This window comes from Kogia breviceps, chromosome 11 (genome assembly GCF_026419965.1).
Source record: "Kogia breviceps isolate mKogBre1 chromosome 11, mKogBre1 haplotype 1, whole genome shotgun sequence".
Lineage (NCBI taxonomy): Eukaryota > Metazoa > Chordata > Mammalia > Artiodactyla > Physeteridae > Kogia > Kogia breviceps.
Genome location: NC_081320.1, coordinates 13,614,174 through 13,638,731, shown reverse-complemented (window position 1 = coordinate 13,638,731; position 24,558 = coordinate 13,614,174). Strand labels below are relative to the sequence as shown.

General features: G+C 38.9%; 1 protein-coding gene across 18 annotated transcripts in view; it reads right to left on the bottom strand.

Annotated features, from left to right (window-relative positions):
• The window catches only part of IMMT (inner membrane mitochondrial protein), a 46,623-nt gene that overhangs the window by 8,893 nt on the left and 13,172 nt on the right, over positions 1-24,558 (bottom strand). For 2 of the 18 annotated variants that reach the window (XR_010835378.1, XM_067007255.1), the window contains exons 3-10: positions 23,781-23,970; positions 18,480-18,591; positions 16,455-16,559; positions 16,068-16,175; positions 11,503-11,639; positions 6,798-6,901; positions 4,189-4,324; positions 3,541-3,691 (exon numbers count right to left, since the gene is read on the bottom strand). Coding sequence is in view for 10 of the 18 variants with exons in the window: in XM_059079350.2 (XP_058935333.1) it covers positions 3,562-3,691; positions 4,189-4,324; positions 6,798-6,901; positions 11,503-11,639; positions 16,068-16,175; positions 16,455-16,592; positions 18,480-18,591; positions 23,781-23,970 (1,055 nt within the window). In the remaining 8 variants the exon portion in view is untranslated. Of the gene's footprint in view, positions 1-3,540; positions 3,692-4,188; positions 4,325-6,797; positions 6,902-11,502; positions 11,640-16,059; positions 16,176-16,454; positions 16,593-18,479; positions 18,592-23,780; positions 23,971-24,558 lie in introns of those variants that run through there. The other 16 variants (XR_010835377.1, XM_067007257.1, XM_059079350.2 and 13 more) reach the window with 12 other exon arrangements.

The following is a 24,558-nucleotide window of genomic DNA, read 5'->3' as shown; positions in this document are numbered from 1 at the left end:
ACCACAAAAAAAAAAAAAAAAAAAAAAAAAAAAAAAAAAAAAAAGAAGACAAGGTTAAGAGATAATAGGTCAGTCTCAACATTGGCACGTAAGTATGGCTATATATACTAGTCTATTAGCAATAAAGGAAATGTCCCTCAGGAATACTGACAACCTACAAATTGCACCTCATTCTCTCATCCTGGCAACACCCATGTGCACACTTCCTAGAGGCTCCTCCTCCCTCCTCCCACAGTGGTATCCGCTATTTGAATATAGTGTTTATCATTCATTTTGTTATACTTGACATATGCATGCATCCTTAAACAATATATAGTTTCATTTTACATGTTCTTAAGCTTCATGTAAGCGGTGTCCTATTTTACATATTCTTCTGCAACTTTTTGCTTTTCCTTAACATTTATGTTCAAGAGAAATGGTCTGGGTCATTCATTTGCACTGCCATATGTGTGGTATTTAACTGTCTTTGATTTTTCTGCTCTTACAAACAGTGCTGCTATAAACATTTTAATGAATCTTCCTGAGCACCTGTGTGTGAGTCTTCCTGAACTCATACCTAGGAATTGAACTGTTGGATCGGGAGTACATACATTGTCAACTTCACTAGATACAAGTTATGGTTCAACAAACCGATTGCTGGGAATTCCCTGGCAGTCCAGTGGTTAGGACTGGGCACTTTCACTGACAGGGGCCTGGATTCGATCCCTGGTTGGGGAGCTAAGATCCCACAAGACGCACCGGTGCAGCCAAAAACAAAACAAAATAATTGGTGAATGATCACTTCTAACTCGCTTTTCTACTCCTCATTTTCAGTGCCCTTGGCATACACACTGGGTGACCCATATCACGTCGCCCTCAGATTACTCCTGCAGCTTTGAATAGCTTCCTTACCCTGAGGCATCCCTCCTTACGCCAAACTCACCCTCAAGCTCATAAAAATGAATTTTCCTACTTACTATAATCACATCACTCCTCTTCTCAAAAGCTCAAAAGGGGGTCCTGTGCTGCCAATACGAATCAATCAGCCAGAGAACAGTGAGGCTAGTAGGTAAGAATGAGATCCTGGCCCTAACCCCAAACGTGGACAAACTACTTAAGCCCTCTGTGTCTCAGTTTTCTCATCTATAAAACGGGCATAATAATAAAACTTACCTCAAAGGACTGTTATGAATTTTTAAAAAGTTACTACATGTGAAGCACTCAGAACACAGTGCTAGACGTAAAATAATGCTCAACAATGTTAGCTAAATATTGTATGTTTGCCACTGTGCTCAGCTATGGAGAACACAGAAAAAGTACTAGACAGATGAGTATCACCAGGATACTTATAACTTAGGGAAATAAGACTAATAAGAGAAAAATAACTGGTAACACAAATCAGTACTAATGAGCTTAGTATAGGTCTTAAAAGAGTTCAGATTTCAGAAGCGAGAACATATATTGAGGGCTGAGGTAATCATGGAATAAGTCACTATCTCCAGAGGGACACAAGAAATCAGTAGCACTGGCAGGAAAACTCTGCAGCTGTAGGCATGGCTGGAAGGGAAAAACTTCAGCAGGTGCCATTTGTACCTTTCAATCTATTTTAAAAATAAGAAATTAAATGGAGGTTGCCTTCCTCCCTCTAAAAAATAATCCAAAGATTACACTGCAGAGGATTTTCCCTTTCCATATGATACGTTTCTTTAATGCTGGGTTTTTCAACCTTGGTACTACTGACATTCTGGGCCAGATAATTATTAGCTGGAGGGGCTGTTCTGTGCACTGCAGGGTGCTGAGCAGCACCTCTGGCCCCCTAGATGCCAGTAGAACCCCCCCAATGTGACAAGTCTGTCTCCAGACACTGCCAAATTCTCTGGGGGCAAAAATGCCCTGAGCTGAGAACACCTGCTTTTATGTTTTCATGCTTTACAATGGGCATTTGTCTCATCAGCCAAAAAAAAAATTTTTTTATTTTTTATTTTTTTTAATCTTGGCCGCACCACGCAGCTTGCAGGATCTTAGTTCCCTGACCAGGGATGGAACCTGCGCCCTCGGCAGTGAAAACACGGAGTCCTGACCACAGGACCACCAACGAAGTCCCCCCGACCCAGGCCCCCAAATTTTTTAAGCTAAAAACTTCACAGGCTGGCATGGAAAAATTAGTAGGATTTAGCCTACTGGGAAGACCAAAGACAAGTATTTTAGATGAGAGAATGCAATTTCTAGGGATGGCACTCATAACTAACTCTCCATAGACAAAGCCTGACCTGCCCTTTCAACCTTATTTACTTTACTGCAGCCAACCTAGACTCCCTACTATCTACCAACGTCAGGTTTAAGCCAAGGAGCTCACATCCAATGGACAGAGATACACACACAACAAACAAAAACCAGTGAGTAAGTATTTCAGAAGGATTAAAAAATAGGTAACGTGGTAGAGTGACTTGTGGAGGAGGATGTCTCTGGGATAATCACATCTGTCTCAGCTGTAACCTCAATGAAGCCCAGCCCTTGAAAGATTCTGGTGAGGGAAACGGTACAGATGTGGCTGAAGCGAGCCTGCTCCAGGACACGCTGTCCACACTGTCCCCTCTGCTGCTAGGCAGTTCAAACAAGTTTAACCAACAATGTTCAAATAAGACTGACTCACTGTTCCCACACTGAACTTTGTGTGATTCTCCATTTACCCCTCTCTTACAAATCCTGCGTTTATTTTTTGCTTTGACAAGAATCTGGTATCTATCTCCCTCTTAAGTGAGTCAACTACATTAAAAAAAACTATCTACATATCTGAGTTAATAACCGCCTTGACTCTACTTCTTGCCATGACATCTCCTTGGTTGGCTACGATGCTGGTAAAATTCCTGCACTGTCTTTATTACCTGAGCTCCTTAGACCAGCCACGGTTCTGTGATGCAGCCTTGACACCTTCACCCCAGAGAGGTCTACAATGCCAGTTCTTCAGGTGCTACCTGATGTTCAGTTTCTAACAGACGCTGGCATTTAAGAAGTACTGTTTTGATTTTGTTGAGACTGGTAATCTCCGTGATTCTTACTACTCTCACAGAGCTTCAGGGAAATGTGACTATTCCCTGCAGTTACAACGTGTAATTGTTGAGCCGTCAAAGTTCCATGCAGCCTGAGCTGTCTGCAAGTTGAAGGCCACACAGCAGACTTCCTTTCCGCCCAGCACCCCTGGGTGAGTTCTCAACCACAGTGCTGTCACAGAGCAGTCATAAGGAGTGCCTTAAGTAATTCATTATGAGTATTTTTAAAGTAACAAAGGTTTTGAATAATTTTACCTAGATATAATATGCTAACAGAGTCAAGGTTATGTCACTTCACTCACTTAGATTCCAAATTACACTGGCTGGAACTTGTGTCCACCATGGCTAAACCAGGTGTGTCACCTGTCACAGGTGTGACTGAAATAAAATGTTGAAAACATGATACTGCATATCAGATGAGATATGCATGCCAGAGGGGTTTAGACTAGAGAATGGAGCTGAAGCAAGTTTAGATCAGTTGTTAAAAAAAAAAAAAAAAAAGGGAAAGTACCAACACTTCAGTTGTACTTACTCATCCCTTTCCACCCTGGCAAGACTTCCGGAGTAATACTGTCCAGTTCTCGTTTAAAGTCATCCCGGGCTTGGACTACCAGCTCATGATACTGAGACACAACCTTAGCCTCAGACTGAGCTGCTTTAACCTGAACAGATACAAGAGGTATGTGGTGAAAGTGAACAAAAAGTACCATAAACATTCCAAAATGTTGTGAATATATAAGCAATATATAGAAAGAAAATCTCAAGCTCAGAAAAAGGAATGTAAGTCTTGTCTTTGTTTCCTTCTAATTCTATTCAAATGCCATGGACAGGCCCTGTCGCATCTCACTGTGCCCGTCCGTCCCTTTCCCTGGGTCACAGGAAACTACCCATATACATCACAAATGCAGACTTGTGAAATTTCCATAAGTGGTAATGACCATGAGCAAATATTTACCTATTATAAAAAGTAACAACAATACTGAAGAATCCACTTTGTGTCCAAAGCAAATTTTTATAATTAGTTACAACTAATATTCTTTTCAAGGGAAAAGAGAAAGATGATAGGAATCTTACTACTTTCCAGAATTCTTAAAAATCCTTTGACAAAACAATTACATTTAAAAATAAAAAATACTTGTACAAGATCTAAGAAACACACCTTTTGGACCACATTATCCAGATCAACTATCATGTTGTGAAGTTTCCCCTCTGCAACAGTTATATAAGATTTGGCCCCAGCAACCTCTTCTTTCTTTGCATTTTCAATTACACGTTTCATCTTCTCTAACTCTTCTCTGGAAACCAATAAAACAAAACAAAGGTTTAGTATTAGTCCTTATCAACTTTATTAAAGAATATGACAATTGTTAAGTCTATGAAAAATTTAATTTGGAAAATACTACTCAATGCTTTTTCAGTCAACAGGCAGAGAACCTTTCCTCACCAACAACTGAAAACACCTTGGTGAGAAGCTAGACTTTTAGAGTGAACCAGACGAGTAGCATGGTGTACAGGAAAACACACAGGCTTCAGAACCAGAGAGACTTGGATTCAGCTCCCAGACCAGCCTCTCCTTTGCTGCTCACTCTTATACAGGGAGTAGAGGTAATTCATGCTAAGTACCTTACACAGTGCCTGCTACATCAGGGGCACTCAATAAATGGCAGCTTTTGCAAGGATTAGGTTGACTCCCCTGCCAATGAGAGCTGGAGGAGAGCAAAGGCAAGGGAGGAGGCCTAAGAGCTCGCTAAGCAAATAGCTGGGTCTTCAAGAGCCCTCACGATTCAGGCTGGATGGACTATGGGCTACCCAGCCACAAAACACAGAACTCAGAGCCCTGACTCATGGTCTACTGATGTGAGCATAATGCCTTCAATATCCTAAAAGATATGCTGGCTTTATTAGAAGGCTTCTCTTTCTCTAAATATTTTGCTAAGAAGACAGCAATATTTTGAATGACAAATATTGACTGGGTGGGCCAAAAGGTTTGTTCGGTTTTTTCCATAAGATGGCTTTAGTAGCACTTAAACAGTTTTATTAGATTGTATGTGACAGCTGTCGTATCAGCATGCATTTAAAAAAGGAATGATCAAAATTGGTGAATTTTTTGTGTGGCCATTTTAATACTGAAGGTGGAAGAAAAAAAGCAACATTTTCAGCATATTACACTTTATTTCAAGAAAGGTAAAAAAAAAGCAACTGAAACTCACAAAAAGATTTGTGCAGTGTATGGAGAAGGTGTTATGACTGATCGAACGTGTCAAAAGTGGTTTGCGAACTTTCGTGCTGGAGATTTCTCGCTGGACGATGCTCCATGGTCAGGTAGACCAGTTGAAGTCGATAGTGATCAAATCGAAACAATAATTGAGAACAATCCATGTTACACCACATGGGAGATAGCCAACATGCTCAAAATATCCAAATCAAGCACTGAAAATCATTTGCCCCAGCCTGGTTATGTGAATTGCTTTGATGTTTGTGTTCCACGTAAGTTAAGCGGAAAAAAACCTTCTTGACCATATTTCCGCCTGTGATTCTCTACTGAAATGTAATGAAAACATTCCATTTTTAAAACAAATTTGTGATGGGCAATGAAAAGTGGATACTGTACAATAATGTGGAATGGAAGAGATAACGGGGCAAGAGAAATACACCACCACCAACCACACCCAAGGCCGGTCTTCATCCAAAGAAGGTGATGTGTTTCTGGTAGGACTGGAAGGGACTCCTCTATTATGAGCTCCTTCCGGAAAACCAAAAGATTAATTCCAACAAGTACTGCTGCCAATCAGACCAACTGAAAGCGGCACTCGACGAAAAGCGTCCAGAATTAGTCAACAGAAAACGCATAATCTTCCATCAGGATAATGCAACACTGCATGTTTGATGCCCAGGCAAAAACTGTTACAGCCTGGCTGGGAAGTTCTGATCCACCCACCGTATTCACCACACATTGATTGCACCTTCGGATTTTCATTTATTTTGGTCTTTACATAATTCTTTTAATGGAAAAATTTCTATTCCCGGGAAGACTGTAAAAGGCACCTTGAACAGTTCTTTGCTCAAAAAGATAAAAAGTTTTGGGAAGATGGAATTATGAAGTTGCCTGAAAAATGGCAGAAGGTAGTGGAACAAAAGGGTGAAAACATTGTTCAATAAAGTTCTTGGAGAAAATGAAAAATGTTTTTCATTTTTACTTAAAAAACCGAAGGCACTTTTTGGCCCGCCCAATAACAATTCCATAATGTTGATGAGAGCCCTTTATTCAAATGTAGGCTCCCATTGTCAGAGGCTGATCTTGTACTTGGTTTGCTTGCTTGATCCTAGTTTTAGCCAACTTCCAGGAAAGGTCAAGGTGGCATAAAACTAGACTCATTATACACTAACTACTCTGGTAGTTAAGGAAAAGAGACTGTGACATACTCTTTAATTTCTAATAAAACTGCTCAAGCCATCCCAGAGAAATCTTGAAATGATGGCAGAGCCTCAGTAAATCTGTAGAACACATATCACCTAAATAATAATCCAAAGAAAAACTTGATTTTTATACAAGATCTTTTATATAGGCTTCTGCCAAGTTTATTTTGGCTGGATTATATATCAATATTTTATTCCCTCTCTCCCTGTTAAGCTTCCGTGCTCCTATCACCCATACAGTACAGGCGGAGAGGGGAGGGAAGGGTTTCTCTGCCTCCTCTTTCTATGCAGACAGTACAAAGAAAGCCACCAGGAGGCCCTAATTACTTGTTAAAGTCCATGAGTAATTACTTGGCTTTGAGAAGGGCATCGGCAGCCTCATCTACTGCCTTTCTGCGTTCCTTCAATGCGCCCTCCACTGTGCGCCACTGAGCTGACTTCTTGTCACCTGCAATCTGAACAAAAAGTTTTAATTATGTAAACACGAATAACTGCTATTATTGTCACAATAACATGACTAAATGCAGAAAGTAGTGACATGAAAGTCAAAGGTAAAAAGTTATATACACTATTTCTCCGGAAGAGGAACTCTTAATCTAATGTTCACGGACAGGCTCAAAGAAATCCATGAACCATCTCCCATCAACCACCCGCACCACAACTGTAAAAGACTGTGCTCCAGCGCACAAGCATTCTCTAAGGAGACATGATATTTTTTATCAGAGTCTCAAAAGGAGATATGAAGCAGAAAAGATCAGTTAAGAACAATAACTTGTCATGAATTGTTTGTTGATTAAATCATTCTTCAATGAAGCACCGATGCTTAAAATTTTCTTATTTGCAGGTCTACTGAAATCATAGTAAGAATAAGTAGAAAGTTTACACATTTGTAGGGTCCTTACTCCTCCAAAACATTACCCTAAAGAATGACCCTCCATAATTTTTAAGGATAAAATCAACTACTGTCAAGAACCCCACTCCACCTTGAGCTGACTTCTACAGAACGTGAATTTTATCTTTATATATATATATATATATATATATATATATATATATATGTCTCCCTTGAAAATTCTTTAGGCAGGTCTAACATGTTTTGCTCCAGCACTGGAACTGACTGCCACTTCTTCAACTGAGCGGAGTTGGCTAATACTTAGGGGATATATCACACCAAAGACAAAAACCACCTCTAACACTATAATCACACTCAGTGCAGCAAGATGCTCACACAAAAGAGGTGTAAGAAAGCCGATCACTGAAGGCGTGGTATAGGCGAGTCCAGCATGCATCGCCCTCTCACTTTGCATCATATAAACAATGAGCGGAATGTTATTTGGAACTGTTTCAACTCTTTAAAACTATTTTTTTTTTTTTTTTTTTTTTTTTTTTTTTTTGGCGGTATGCGGACCTCTCACTGTTGTGGCCTCTCCCATTGCGGAGCACAGGCTCCGGACGCGCAGGCCCAGCGGCCATGGCTCACGGGCCCAGTTGCTCCGCGGCATGTGGGATCTTCCCGGACCAGGGCACGAACCCGTGTCTCCTGCATCGGCAGGCGGACTCTCAACCACTGCGCCACCAGGGAAGCCCTAAAACTATTTTTAAAATTAGTTATTAACTATTTTAAATGACTTTTTTCCCCTCCCTTTTCTTTTGCCAAGTACATACAGTTTAAAGTAGTATATTATGTGTAGATATGAAGCAAAAACCACCTTATGGCTTCTCTTTAAAGTACAGTTGACCTTATAACAACACAGGTTTGAACTGCATGGGTCCGCTTATACAAAGATTTTTTTCAACACAGTACTGCACAATCTGAAGTTGGCTGAATCCACAGATGCAGGAGGGCCAACTACAGGACTTGAGCATCCGTGAATTTTGGTATCCGTGGCGGGTCCTGAAACCAACCCCCTGGAGATACTGAGGGGTAACTATATACTATGCTAGGACCTTAGAGAGGAATAGGAACATACTAAATTACCAAAGAATGAAATATTTTTTATCAAAGAAAAAAATGACTGAATTGGTTCAATAATTATATTTCAAGTCGCCCAAAGAGGGCCACTACAGGGGCTGCTGCACACCTAAAACATGAGTGCAATCTCAGTGCAGTGTCCTGGGCCTTGCTTGGATGCCCAACCCCTATCTTCCCTTGTTAGAAACAGAAGTGGTTTTGCCTCTGCAGCCCTAGACCTGCTACTTTAAGGGGAACAGGGCTCAGCAAAAGTAATGCCTCTGGTTTGGGTCATTCACAAGCAATTCTCCACATTATGTTCCTACTGATATCTAGTGTGATCTCGATTTTAAAGGTGCATCCATTATCAATGGAAAGTTTAAACAAACAAGTTCCTTAAGGCAGGATTTAACCCTGCCACCGGACCACTGTGGCAGTCTGAGGAAGCCTCTCAGGGTAACACTTTTAAATGCTTAAAACGAAACTATTAGATTTCAGAGAAGCCCAGTTACATTGAAATATGGTCATAAAATATACATTTTTAAATTTTGTGAAATAGAAACCAAGATCTAGTAGTAGAACTAATAAATACCCTAATCCAGAAGTAGTGATGAGCATAAATGATACTTCAAGAGATCTGCAAGTACCATAACGTAATATGAAAATACCTGTGCTTTCTCTTGTTAATAAAGTTATGGATACTACTAACACTACTGCTTTTGCTGTCACTATTCGTAATTGAAGGAAAAGCTTTTGAGGCTAGGGAAAATAAAGATGTTTTCTATCCAAGTTCAGCGAGCCCCTGAATTCTATCCACAGACCCAACGCTAGGTTAAGAACCCCTGCTTTTAGAAGAAATATAGTTGGTACTTCTTTTCTATCTTTGTATCTCACTTTTCTAATTTTTATGTTCTACAGATTGTTGAAAAGTGACAAAACCAATTAATTTCATGGTGTGAATAATCAAGTTGAAGATTCAGTGAACTGCCACTTCAGCCATCTTGCAAAATAAAATACATCAAAATATGTTGCTGGTTTGGGCCATATCAGTATCCTGTATAAAAAATTTTCCAAGACGTTATCATATGCTGTTACAAGACCCTGGTAGTGTATCAAGATAACTCTTCATAACTAACCCAAATAGACTCATGAATCATTTAAATGTCAATGACATATCTGGGGGCCAAAATGTGTCTCCCTCTATTAAAGGTAATCCTGTTTATAGAGGTCCAAGGATAAGCTGTCCTGTAAAACAGACATCAGATTCCCCTACGATGAAGCCTGGTCCAACTGTTTACAAACAATGCTTTGAGAAATCAACCCAGTATATATTATAGAACAAGCCCATGTGCACCTACAGCTTCTTTTACTACAAGAAACTGAGCTGGGATCAAGTTTTAACATTTCAAAACTTGTGTTCAATACATTTTTCTGATTATTTTGTTAACACCAGCTAATATTCCCTAATCTGGTTAACTGTCCTACTAAAAAGTATCCTTTAGTTGTAACATCTTTATTGTAAACGATCTCATACTGTCTAATCCACATGCACTACATGTTATGTGTTCAGTGGGAAGAGGAAATACCCTCTTATGCAGCCTCCACCAAAGCAGGACCATGGACATCTGAAGCTTCTAATCACTGTCCTTCGGAAAGAACCTACTTGGGTTTGAACTCAACTTCCTGATATCATGCAACTTCCAGCTTTCTCTATACATGTGTATAACCAGCATAGTAAATATTTCCTGTGTGGTTTCTACTTTCCTGACTGAACTCTGACTAAGATTTAAATTTTTCTTGTGGACTTTGAACAAAACAGAATTTTCTTTTAATTTTTCAAAGGTTGTAGTTTCTTGACTGTTTGCATCAGAGGTCTAATTTAACTCCTTCGTGATGCACGTACATACAACTAAAGCAATCTGAAGTGTATTTAAATTTTTTAAAAACTCATGGTGGCAAAGTAACTTTACGGATCATGCATGATCCTGATTCCTGAGATTTATAGGTTCTCTATTTCATTTTATTCTTTAAATGACTTGGTGTCAAGATACATTTTTATATACTGAATAACTGAATGTAATTATAAAGGAAATTTCTTAAGTCCCAGTATTACTTTTTTAAAAATAAATGTATTTATTTATCTATTTATTTTTGGATGTATTGGGCCTTCGTTGCTGTGCACAGTCTTTCTCTAGTTGCGGCGAGTGGGGGCTCCTCTTTGTTGCGGTGCGCGGGCTTCTTGCTGTGGTGGATTCTTTCATTGGGAGCACGGGCTCTAGGTGGACGGGTTTCAGTAGTTGTGGCACACGGGCTCAGTAGTTGTGGCTCACGGGCTCTAGAGTATAGGCTCAGTAGTTGTTGCGCATGGGCTTAGTTGCTCCATGGCATGTGGGATCTTCCCGGACCAGGGCTCAAACCCGGGTCTCCTGCACTGGCAGGTGGGTTCTTAACTACTGCGCCACCAGGGAAGCCCTGAGTCCCAGTATTACATTTTAATTAGTGTAATTACTTTATTCTTTGAAGTGTCCAATGTAAGTTAAATAATCAACATAAACATTTTTTTTTTTTTTTGCGTTACACAGGCCTCTCACTGTTGTGGCCTCTCCCGTTGTGGAGCACAGGCTCCACGGCATGTGGGATCTTCCCGGTCCGGGGCACGAACCCGTGTCCCCTGCATCGGCAGGCAGGCCCTCAACCACTGCGCCACCAGGGAAGCCCCCTCAACATAAACATTTAAAGTAGCTGGTGTTTTGGGGTACCTGGGATCTCTGTATTATTCTTTTAACTGTGTGTCAATCTAAAAGTATCTCACAAAAAAAGTTTATTAAAAAATGGCTGGGGATTTTAAAGCAAAAGAAAAAAGGCAAACAACAAATATATTCAAGCACTACTAAGATATGAAAGCAAATCTGAACTAATTCTTATACCATATGACCGTTGTGAGATAAAGCACCATATATAAAATTCATTAAAAAGGGCACCTGAAATTTTTTTTTTCATTTTTGTTTGTTTTTCTAAAAAGACAATCATTCTAGTTCATTTTCACTTAGTGAGAGAAAGCCCAACTTAGAAGGAAGAAATCATGTCTAACATTCTTTGGCCCACCTCAGAATCGTCCATGGCTGTTTTCAGTATGTTGGCGTGGGCAGTGACAGCCTGGACCGCAGCATTCTGAGCCACAATAGCCTGCTGAGTAATGCAAGCAGTTTGGCTCACAGCATCTTCTAAGCTCTTGGCTAGTGCTGAAGTTAAAAAAAAAAAAAAAAAAAAAAAAAAGTTAAAAACTAGATCCCTCCTGCCAAATTACTTTACTCTTTCCCTCTTCACCTGTTGAGTCTTGCATTGCATTTTCCCCTCAAAACAAACAAAATACAGATTTAGCAAATCAAAATTTCACTTAAAAGTATGATAAAACATTAATAATTATTGAATCCAGATGGTGAATCTATGTGGGTTCATTACACTATTTTTACTTTTATGTATACCTGAATTTTTTCAAAATAAAACATGTTTTGGGTTTTCTATATGAAAGGGAAAATTGCAATAGGAAAGGCAAATATATAAAAGGATTGAAGATGACTTAAGCCAGTATATAGTTTACGAAACAATCAAAAAAATTTTGTGAAAGCGATTATAACTACAGTGAACAGCAAAAGGATAAACATGAAGATATAAAATAGGACATCAAAATCACAAAATGTGGGGGAGGGGAATAAGAAAATGTAGATCTTTTACAATGTGTTTGAGCTTATATGACTACCAGTCTAAAGCAAGCAGATATAACAACGGGTTGACACACTTGAAAACAAGGGTGACCACAAATCAAAACACACTACAGATTCACAAAAACCAAAAAAGAAGGAATTCAAGCATAATACAAATGAAAACCAACAAACCACAAAAGGAAAAATAAAAAGAAGAAGAAAGGACCAAAGAAGACATTAATTGGTTAACAAGACTTTAAATGGCAAAAAAATGCATACCTATCAATATTTACCTTAAATGTCAATAGACTAAATGCTCCAATCAAAAGACACAGAGTGGCAGATTAGATAATAAAACAAGAACCTACAATATGCTGCCTACAAAAGACCGACATTAGGGCGAAAGACACACACAGACTGAAAAATGAGTGGATGGAAAAAGATATTTCATGCAAATGGAAACAATAAGAAAGCAGGGGCAGCAATACTCGTACCAGAAAAAATACATTTTAAAATAAAGACCATGGAGAAAGACAAGACAGACAAAGATGGACACTATATAATGATAAAAGGATCAATACAAAAAGAGGATATTACACTCATTAACTTATGTGCACTCAATATAGGAGCATCTAAACACATAAAACAAATACTAACAGACATAAAGGGAGAAACTGATGGGAACAAATTAATAGGAGACTAACATCCCACTGACATCAGACAGGTCTTTCAGACAAAACATCAACAAGGCAAAAGAGATCCTAAATGATGCAATAAAACAGTTAGACTTAATTGCTATCTACAGTGACACTATACCCAAAAAACCAGAATACACATTCTTTTCAAGCGCGCATGGAACATTCTCTAGGACAGACCACATACTAGAACACAAAACAAGCCCAACAAATTGAGGAGATGTAATTAAAGATAGTAATTATTTCAAGCATCTTTTCCAACCATAAAGGCATGAAACTAGAAATCAACCACAGAAAGAAAAATGAGAAAAAACCTATTACATAGGGACTAAACAACATGCTACTGAAAAACCAATAATAGGTCAACGAGGAAATCAAAGAGAAATCAAAAAATACCTTGAGACAAACAACAATGAAAACACAACCATACAAAAATCTATGGAAGGCAACAAAAGCAGTCCTAAGAGGAACATTGATAGCAATAAAGGCCTTCCTCAAAAACAAAAAATAAAACTCAAATAAATAACCTAACCTACCACCTAAAAGAATTAGAAAAAGAACAAACAAAACCTAAATTCAGCAGGAGGAAGGAAACAATAAAAATTAGAGATGAAATAAATAACAGAGATTTTAAAAATAGAAAAAAAATCATAGCAAGAGCTGGTTTTTTGAAAGGGTAAACAAAATCGACAAACCTCTTATGCAGGCTCACCAAGGAGAGGACCCAAATAAACAAAATAAGAAATGAAAAGAGGAGAAATAACAACTAATACCACAGAAATACAAAAGATATCATTACGAAGAAAATACTATGAACAATTATATGCCAACCAAGTGGACAACCTTGAAGAAATGGACAAGTTTCTAGAAACATACAGCTGGCCAAAACTGAATCAAGAAGAAACATAATTTGTATAGACTGATCACTAGAAGTGAAATAGAATCTATAATTTAAAAAAACTCCCTGCAAACAAAAATCCAGGATCAGATGGCTTCAATGGGGAATTCTACAACAATATACAAAGAACTTATACCTATCCTTCTCAAATTCTTCCAAAAGACTGAAGAGGAGGGAATACTCCCAAGGTCATTCTATAAGCCAATATCACCCTGATACCAAAACCAGACAAAGACACTACAAAATAAAAAGGAAAATTACAGGCCAATATCTTTGATGAATGGAGATGTCAAAATCATCAACAAAATATTATCAAACCGAATACAACAACATATAAAAAGGATCAACCATGATCAAGTTGGATTCATTCCAGGGTCACAAGGATGGTTCAACATATGCAAATCCATCACTGTGATACACCACAGCAACAAAAGAAAAGACAAAAACCACATGATCATCTTGACAGATGCAGAAAAAGCATTTGATAAAATTCAACACCGATTCATGATAAAAACTCTTAGCAATGTGGGAGAACATAATAATAAAAGCCATTTATGGCAAACCCACAGCCAATATAATATTCAACAGTGAAAAGCTGAAAGCCTTTCCACTAAATTGTGGAACAAGACAAGGATGCCCACTCTCACCACTTCTATTCAACGTAGTACTGGATAGTCCTAGCCACAGGAATCAGACAAGAAAAATTAAAAGTATCCAAATTGGAAGGGAAGAGGTAAAACTGTCATTATATGCAGATGACATGACACTCTATATAGAAAACCCTAAAGATTCCACACAAAAACTAGTAGAACTGATAAATGAATTCAGCAAGGTGACAGGATACAAGATTAATATAAAGAAATCTGTTGCATTTATTTACACTAACAATGAAACATCAGAGAGAAAGTAAAGAAACAATTCCCATTTAAAGTCACACCAAAAAATAAAATACCTACAAATAAACCTAACCAAGGAGGTGAAAGACCGATACACTGATAAAGGAAACTGAAGATGATTCTAAGAAATGGAAAGATATCCCATGTTCTTAGACTGGAAGAATTAACATTGTTAAAATGTCCACAGTACTCAAAGCAACCTACAGATTTAATGCAATCCATACCAAAAGACCCATGACATTATTCACAGAACTAGAACAAATAATCCTAAAATTTATATGGAACCAGAAAAGACCCAGAATAGCCAAAACAATCCTGAGGAAAAAGAACAAAAGATAACCCTCCCAGACTTCAGGCAACACTACAAAGCTCAGTAATCAAAACAGTGTGGTACTGAAAGAAAAAGAGACATATGGATCCATGGAACAGAATAAAGAGCCCCCAAATAAACTCACACAGCTAAGACCAAAAACCAAATCCAAGTAATCAAACGAATGCCCGACATCTGTGTTCATTCTGGCCCTTCTACTCTGTACACAATTCTAACAAACCTGCCTCCTAGGAGTAGGACAGAGCCAGCAAGTTCAAGGAAAACAAGAACCACTCAGGACAAAAAAAAAAACAACAGAAAAACGTGATGGAGACAAAAAAACAAAACAAAACAAAACAAAACTATAAACAGCTGTCCTAAGAATTTAAAACTAACATCTCTTAGTCCAGCAAAAAGCTACATGCACACTACCTCCAGGGACATCAATATATTGCAGCACAGTACAATAAATTATGTTCCAGGTACCTCATTTAAGACAGGAAAATACATTTTTAGATAACTAATATCTGTGGTTTTTTTGGCCCTGTGGCAGGCGGGCTCTTAGTTCCCCGACCAGGGATCACACCTGGGCCCTTGGCACAGAGTCCTAACCACTGGACCGCCAGGAAGTCCCACTAACATCTTTCTTTAAGCCATCAAAAAACCTAACGTAAAATTGAAGTTTAAAAAGGAATATGCTTCGGTTAGGTGGAAACCAGCAATATGTGGGACATTCCATCCCCCAATGATGTCAGATAAGGGGGTGGCTAGACTGAGTCCAGAGGCCAGGTAATAAACCAGAGTGGGAGCCATTCCAACCTGCACAAATAAATGTATGAGTGTAACAGTTAGAAGACTCTTAGGCAAGTGGCCAAAACATAAATAATTTCTGTTCCGCAGAGTATAAAGAATCTTCAGCCCTAACTATGATAAAAACAAAAGGACAAAGTACGTGAATCACTTGAATTTAAGTGTATTAGAATAGCTCTTGTCACGTGGGTAGAAGTTTAGATGGAAAGAACACAAATGATAAAATAAAGATGGTGAATAGAGCAACACCACTAAAGAAACCACAAAGAGCTGACAGATGAGAAACGTGTGACAGCTGAAGAAGAGAGCAACCGAGAGAGATGACCCAAGTACTTAAGAAGCGTCAGGTTTACATACACTCAATCTTAACTTGTTCTTGCTTCTCCTGTTGCGCAAGCCGAGCTGCAACTTCTTCAGGTGGCCGCTCCCTTACAGAAGTTGAGGATGCTTCCTCTCGCGCTAAAGCTAAATGAGAGGAAACCAAATTTCAGCACAGAATTTCAACAGCTAATGGGGACATAAAAACACCATCATTTGTGCTTGCCAGATGTATCAACTTGAGGGCATTTTTGTGACAAAGATTCTAAAATCAATGATTCCAACATGAAGAAATAAAGGGTCAGCTCTTAAACCCCTTGTTTTCAAAGATTTATTCAGACTTTGAAATTTAGGGAATGCCTAGACATTGCATAGTTTTGATGAGCATATCATTTACATAACCACAAATACAGATAATTTAACTACCTGAAGTTGCAGGCTTGGGTTTTCCTTCACCAGTTTCAGGGCGATCAGTTTCTGTAGATTCCTCATGCTGAACCACAGGCGCTGGGACGGACAGTGTGTCACCTGCTGCAGAAATAATTTGAGCTGCCTCTGTGGGTGCTATAAATATATGTTACACATGGTATTTACAGTCTCCTGGGTTAACAGAGAAACACACAGGAATCCACTACTACTACCTCCCACTTCACATCTGACTCCTTAAAGACACAAACGCATGTGCTGCCACTACTCATACACACAAACAGTCAGGGGCGCTGTCCACTGCACAAACCCACACACAATGAGCAATGGCTGGGAAAGCACAAGAGAAAAGAGTCTGGTCAGCATCCACCTGCATTTTAACCATTATTCTCAGGCAAGCCTTCTAATAACAGTACTAAGTGGTACTAAATCTTACCATGAGAAGGGGACATAAGATTTACATAACATGGAAGAATAATAACAAATGAGAAAAGAGCCTGTAATGCAGAAGGTTGATAAAAGAAAGTAACCAAAAACTATTTTTTAATTGCTTTGAAGAGTGGCAGAGATGAAAGACGTGTGGGCAAGAACAGGATGGCAATTTTAAACACAAAGAAGAAAAGTTCACAGTTTAGACGGTGAGTGAGTAAAGGACAGGACTCAGTTTAAAAAATTACTTCACAGACATATTTCTAAAGAAAAGAAGGTTGAAAAATCAAGAGCTTATAAATTATAAACAAAAGTGTTGATGGAAGAGAAATGAGTAATTCTTAAGGTGGAATAGATGGTGGGGTGGGGAGCAACAAAATGGAAAAAAAAAATTTTTAATAACCTGAAGGTCCCATTTAAGAGTTATAGTTGGATTATCACAAAGCCCATTAACTGGTCTCCTTGCTCTGTCCCTGGTTCCTTTTATCTATTCTCCACAATAGCCAGTAATCTTATTAAAAGTCAGCTATCAACCCCGACTCATAATCCTCCCAACAGCGTCCCATCTTACTCAGACTAGAAAACAAAACTCTTACATCGGCCTCCGAAGACTGCCACTATAGGCTTTCCGCCCTCTCTCTCTACTATTGCTGTCACTCTCCTCCTACTCTACCCGGGTTTCATTTGCTCCTTGCTAGACTACGCCAAGCCTTTGCACTAGCTAGTCCTTCTGCCTGGGTGCTCTTCCCCACCAGCCCTTTACATGACCGACTCCCTCATCTCTTTCTAGTCTCTGCCCAAGTGACACCTGCCAGAGGAAGCTTTCCTTACCCACTCCATTTAAAATTGCAGTATTCCCTCCCACACTTACCACTGTATGACATCCTATACATAATTAACTGGTATATTTATACGCGACTTCCCTCCCCTCATCCCACTAAGGAATCTTCACAGCATTTGTGTGTTTGTTTTTACTGTTTTGTTCACTGCTATGACCCCAGTGCCTAAAAGACACCCAGCACTTGGCACACAGTAGATACTCAGTATTTACTGAGTAAAACTCAGGTGATTTAATCAAGGACAGAAGTGAAAGGAGAAACATAATAAACTCAAATGCATGCAGACCAGGTTAGGACTAGGAAGTGCTATAAATTAGTGTGGGATTACAATCATCAAGGGAAAAAAAAATCTGCAGATCAAAACTAGATCAAGACACTTCATCACTAAGAAAGAAGAGAGAAGAAAGAGTTGGTGAACAGGTAGAAGAAAGAGGTGTGGAAAGAGAACAAATCTTAAAATCTAAAGAGAGGGAAAGCTAGGAGTCAGAGAAAAGGAAAAAGTAACAGAAAAATAAGTGTGCTGCAGGCAAGATAATTCTTGTTACCATTACTTAGTAGCTGTTCACAATAAAGCCCAATTTCACATCCCACTCAACCCTTAAAATGAGAGCCAAGATGACAGGTGAGAATACTCCCTCCCCAAGGTGAGGGAAGAGTCCTTCATGCGGACGGGCCCCCCCTCCTGACCATGGGTACAAATACATTAAAACAATTCATTTACCTATAATTTTAAAAGAATGATTCTAAATATAGGTACCTGTTGTTGAAGCTGAAGTGTCTCCCTTTTGTTTTTGGAGTTGTGAAGCAGGCTGTTTAGATTCTTTCATTGCCTCAGATACACTAGAGATTTTTAGTGGACCAGACTGAATCTTGGAAATGAAAAACATTTAACATTTCAGATATGATACGTGTTCTTAAAAACAGGCAGCACAAAGTATCTTGTATTATTTTAAAAGTCAAGTTTTTCAGGCTTTTAACATAAAGGTATCAACAATTTACAACAATGTATTTTATTTTTTAATTTTTTTAAAACTTCTTCATTGGAGTATAATTCCTTTACAATGTTGTGTTAGTTTTTGCTGTATGACAAAGTGAATCAGCTACATATATACCTATATCACCATATCCCCTCCCTCTTGCATCTCCCTCCCACCCTCCCTATCCCACCCCTCTAGGTGGTCACAAAGCACCGAGCTGATCTCCCTGTGCTATGCAGCTGCTTCCCACTAGCTATCTATCTTACATTTGGTAGTGTCTATATGTCCATGCCACTCTCTCACTTCGTCCCAGCTTACCCTTCCCCCTCCCCATGTTCTCAAGTCCATTCTCTACGTCTGCGTCTTTATTCCTGTCCTGCCCCTAGGTTCATCAGAACCATTTTTTGCTTTAAGATTCCATATATATGTGTTAGCATACAGTATTTGTTTCTCTTTCTGACTTACTTCACTCTGTATGACAGAGTGAAGGTCCATCCACCTCACTACAAATAACTCAATTTCGTTTCTTTTTATGGCTGAGTAATATTCCATTGTATATATGTGCCAAAACAATGTATTTTATTAACCATAGTAAGAGAAGCCATCGTACTAGAAAAACGCAGTCCAAAAACGTCATTCCAAATGACTAGTCTATATTTTAATAGTAACAAAGACTTCTCTTAGGGCAATTAATAAAGTACATGATATAAGACCTTCCCTTTAAACACCATTCCTTTTATATATACAACAATGAGGCGGCTATTTCCATTCTCATTCTAAATCCTGTTATGGTGTCTTCTAAATAAATTCAGTTAAAAACAAATGTTTTTTTTAGAAGGCTCTGAGTAAAAATGAAAATTCATCTTTTTTCTCTTTAATCGCCAAGATTCCTGTACCTGCACACTAAGTAAGATATATGATCCAATTGTGAGTAATGCCTGTTTTTCTCTTTCTCAATAACCACCTGCCTTAAGTTTAAGGCACCACTCCTTAACAGGACTGCCGGTGATGTGCCACAGAAAATTACTGAGTATCAGAAATATTTTCATTTACCACCTATGTTGTCCCCCTTTTTGCCAGAACTTGGCAATGGGACTCAGATATCCCTAAGATGACTACCCAAACATAACAAAAATGCTTCTGAATTTTGTCACTACCAGAAATCAGAAATATATCCATTTTCTTATTATTAAAATTTTGTTATTTTTTAACTCATGAAATGAAATGCATGCTCACTATATAACAAGCAAAATAACATACATCAAGATACATCACTGTTTTAGTTTGCCCCTCCATTGCTCCTTCCAGCACTCTCAGGGAGCCACTGCTAATGCCCTGAAATCTTCCTTCCACCCATGAGTTCAGGTACATATACATATACAATTGTTCATTTCTTTAAACAAACTAAAATAGTTAATTTTATATTATACAAATTATCATGTAACCTGCTTTTTTTCATTTAACAACATATTATGGACATTCACTTCTGGTCAAGAAATTCTTTTTAGTTGAATAATATCCTAATTTAATTGTATATCCTAATGGAGTGGCAAATCCCATAATTTGGTCAATTACTCCCCTACTTATGGGCATTCAAGTTGTTTCCCGATTTTTGTTAAGCATTCTTGTCCACAGACAACTGAAAAGCACTACAGTGTGACATCTGCAGGACAGCTGCCAGAGGAGGGAGTGCCGGGTCAGAGGGCTTATAATATTTTTAAGATATTATCACTTTCACATAAGGTTCTGGCAACTCACACTCTCACAACAAATGTGTGTGTATGTGTACAAATATGCGCTATTTCCAGACTCCGTTGTTCTGTTCCTCTAATTTCTATTCCTATGTCAAATCTTATTGTTTTATGAAAGTAGGATTATAACAGTCAGTATCTGGAAAAGCAAGTGACCTCTGACTCCCTACCCCAACACTTTTAAAAAATGTCCTTGACTAGTCTTATACATTACTAATTCCTCCACATGAACTTTAAAATCATCTTGTCTGGTTCTTCACCCTCTGGAAAAATCAATTAGAATTCATATTAGATGTCTTTGTGTGTATTTATGTACACATACACACACATCACAAAAACATTATTTCTCTCAAATATATACATATTTAAGAGAGATTTGAGAGAAATGCACATATTTAAGAGAAATGACATTTTTATATTACATCCCATCCAGGAACATAACATGTGTCACCATTTAGACAGGTCTTATTCTATGTCCATCAAAAAGATTTTAGGTTTATCTTCTCTCAGTATTTACTGTCTATGCATAAATAACCATGTTGACACTAAAAGGGTTACCATGAAATAAAATGCATAGTTTCTAAAAGAAACAAGTTTGTAAGAATGCACAACAGTACAGAGTGCTGAATAAATGGTACAAATTAAAAAATAAAAAAATTAATTGCTATTGGAATTCAGCTGTGTAGTGAAGGATGCAGGCCTTGAAGAGAACACTGAAAGACAAAAGAAAGGAAGTCATTCTGAGTAGAAGACAAACATGAGTAGAGTTGTACAAATGGAAAGGATCACTCTTTAGTTCTCTAGTTTACCAAGGACCTTGGAACAATGCCTGGTACATACTAATCACTTGACTGACATTTGAGTAAATGAATGAATGAAAAGCACAAGGCATATTTATAAGGTAAACAAGTATAAAACTAAGTATTTATGGGCAGGACCATACAGAGATAAGACTGGAAATGTAAATGAGAGCCAGAATGCCAAGGGTACTAAATGTCAACTTAAGAACCAGCAAAAGCCATAAACTACAGAAATAAAGGAACCAATAGCCAGCTCCTAGGTTAACATTTAACCACTCCTGGCTTCACTTTCCTTATTCAGAACATGAGACAATCTCTCTTCTGTCTTTAAAACAATAGGAATCAAAGTTCTTGATTAAGTGATATGATGAAAATATCATGAAAACATCACAGCACTTATTCTAGAAGATACTGATACTGATATAAGGATGGCCTAGGTCACGTTAGGAAGAGAGAATGGGGGGTTGGAGACTGGGAGGAAGTGGGAAAGGCTGTGTGTCAGGGGAGAGGAACAGGGCTAATTTAAATACAAAGTGATAAAGGTCAGAAATGAGATAAAGATGGTGGAAAGAAAAAGAATAAACATTAGAGATCTAACAAGATGGGATAGCTAGGACTTCCCTGGTGGCACAGTGGTTGAGAACCCGCCTGCCAATGCAGGGGACATGGGTTTGAGCCCTGGTCCGCGAAGATCCCACATGCCGCGGAGCAAAGAAGCCTGTGCGCCACAACTACTGAGCCTGCACTCTACAACCTGAGAGCCACAACTACCGAGCCCGCACACCACAACTACTGAAGCCCACGCACCTAGAGCCCGTGCTCCACAACAAGAGAAGCCACTGCAATGAGAAGCCCGCACCACAACGAAGAGTAGCCCCCGCTTGCCACAAGTAGAGAAAGCCCATGCGCAGCTACAAAGACCCAATGCAGCCAAAAATTAATTTAAAAAATAAATAAATAAATGAATTTCTTTAAAAAAAGAAATGAATGACATTAAAAAAAAAAAAAAGATAGGATAGCTACAAAAATAGGGGCAACTGTGAAGATGAATCCAAGAATTCTAACTGAGCTACTTGACAGCATGGTACAATCTTTAATACATAAAAAGCAAATCAGGAAGAGTGCAAGTTTTGAGGTGGTGGAGTACAGACATGCAAAGTTCACAAGTGGCAATGTTCAGCAGGGTAGGGGAAGTGGAGCAAGAAGAGGCTAAGGCTATTGAGAATGACACCTGAAGTCATGTCAAGGGAGAAGAGAACACTACTCTGAACTGTTCAGCCTGACTGGATGCTCCTGAAATTGCTTCCAGCTCTTTCTCCCAGGTCATGGAGCTTAAAATAGGCCCAGGACTTTAGAATGACGCCATAGGATTCTGCTCCTTGACTACTGAAGCTGCAACACTACCTCCCTCAGCCCACATGGACATTTTAAAGTTCAGATGGAAGAATAAATGACGTAGAAGACCAAGAACATGTTGAGTCATTTGAGGTGGAGGTGAGAGAAGTCAGAGGACACCTGCTTTTCCACAGAGTAACTCTGTCATAGGATTGGTCTCGAGACCATGTTAGAGACTGGAGAACAGATGTCTACCCAGTTTCTAACAAAGAACTGGTCAGCCATGTCCAGCCTCACAGCATAAAGAAATATCCAATACCAAATCAGCAAAAATTCATGCTCTCTTTTAGACATTTTTTTCAAGCACCCGTTTGAAAGAAGAAATATGTTAACATGTTTAAAAAAAATTTGTAAGCCTAATGGGGGAAAAAAGGGTGAAACTGAAGAATATGCACAAAGTTCCAGGAATACTAGAAGGTATTTCCGTTACAGAATCAGTATGTAGCTGAAAATTGTGTGGCTGTTTTGAGGTCTAAAAGGAGCCATTACTAACTATGACACGTGGGTCCTGTGTCATGGCCATTCTACGTTTATGTTTTTAGTCTTCAAAGTCAGAGTTTTTGTTTTTGTTTTTGTTTTTTTTTTTTTTTTTTTTTTTTTTTTGTTTTTTTTTTGTTTGTTTTTTTTCCGGTATGCGGGCCTCTCACTGTTGTGGCCTCTCCCATTGCGGAGCACAGGCTCCGGACGCGCAGGCCTAGCGGCCCTGGCTCACGGGCTCAGTCGCTCCGCAGCATGTGGGATCCTCCCGGACCAGGGCACGAACCCGTGTCCCCTGCATCAGCAGGCGGATTCTCAACCACTGCGCCACCAGAGAAGCCCGAAAGTCAGAGTTTGAGAGCTGCAATGCTGTAGGCTGACACAGAACCCCCTCCATCCACAGGGCAGCTGGGGTTACTTCTGCCCGAACTGCCCCTTCCATTTAGCCTCGTGTGCCACATAATTATTTTCTATACGATGTGGACTAAATGAGAGCACTTACGGGACTCCAAAGGGATAAAAATCCAGCTCTACATAATATTACTTCAATTTCTTAAAAAATGAAAACCTATACCTGGCAAAATATTTTCAAGATGAAAACAGCCTGCTTTCCAAAGCATTCTCTAGGATAAACTGAAATTGTGCTTAAAACTCTTACCGGCTTCTTTGGCAATGGAACAGTATATGGTGAGGAACCAAGAACCATCTCAAAGAGTTTGTCTGAGTAAGGTATGGTTTTCTCTACATTCTTCCGGAAATGGGAATCCCATTTGGCATACAGGATAGTGCCACCAATACCGCCACCAACAAACAAGATGCCAGCTCCGGCAATTTTGCTAGGAGACAACCTAAGTGAAAGAAATAGGAAACACATTTTTATTTTTTGGCTCTCCTAAACCTACTTCCCTAGACTAATGTAAGAGTCTCAAAGACCTCAAGCCTCTACTTCTCTACCACTGATTCAGATCACAGCAGCCCAGTTTATCACCACAGCTGCACATCACTTTTCCCTTTGTTTTTTAATATGTTCACAACAAAAAATAGTATTTCTTTGTGGATAATTTTTTAACACAGTAATATCTAGGATAGGAAGAACAAAGCAATTTGCCCTTTAACACTTAAAACTTAGCACGTTCAGGGACTTCCCTGGCGGTCCAGTGGTTAAGAATCCGCCTTCCAATGCAGGGGGTGCAGGTTTGATACCTGGTCAGGGAGCTAAGATCCCACATGCCTCCGGGCCAAAAAACCAAAACATAAAACAGAAGCAATACTGTAACAAATTCAATAGACTTTAAAAATGGTTCACATCAAAAAAAAAAAAAAAAAAAAAACCTTGGCATGTTCACAATCATGAGGTTTTCCTTTGAACCCAAAAAACAAGTATCACTAATTTTCAACAGTCCTCTCCCTTAAACATTTCCGTAAATACAATAAAA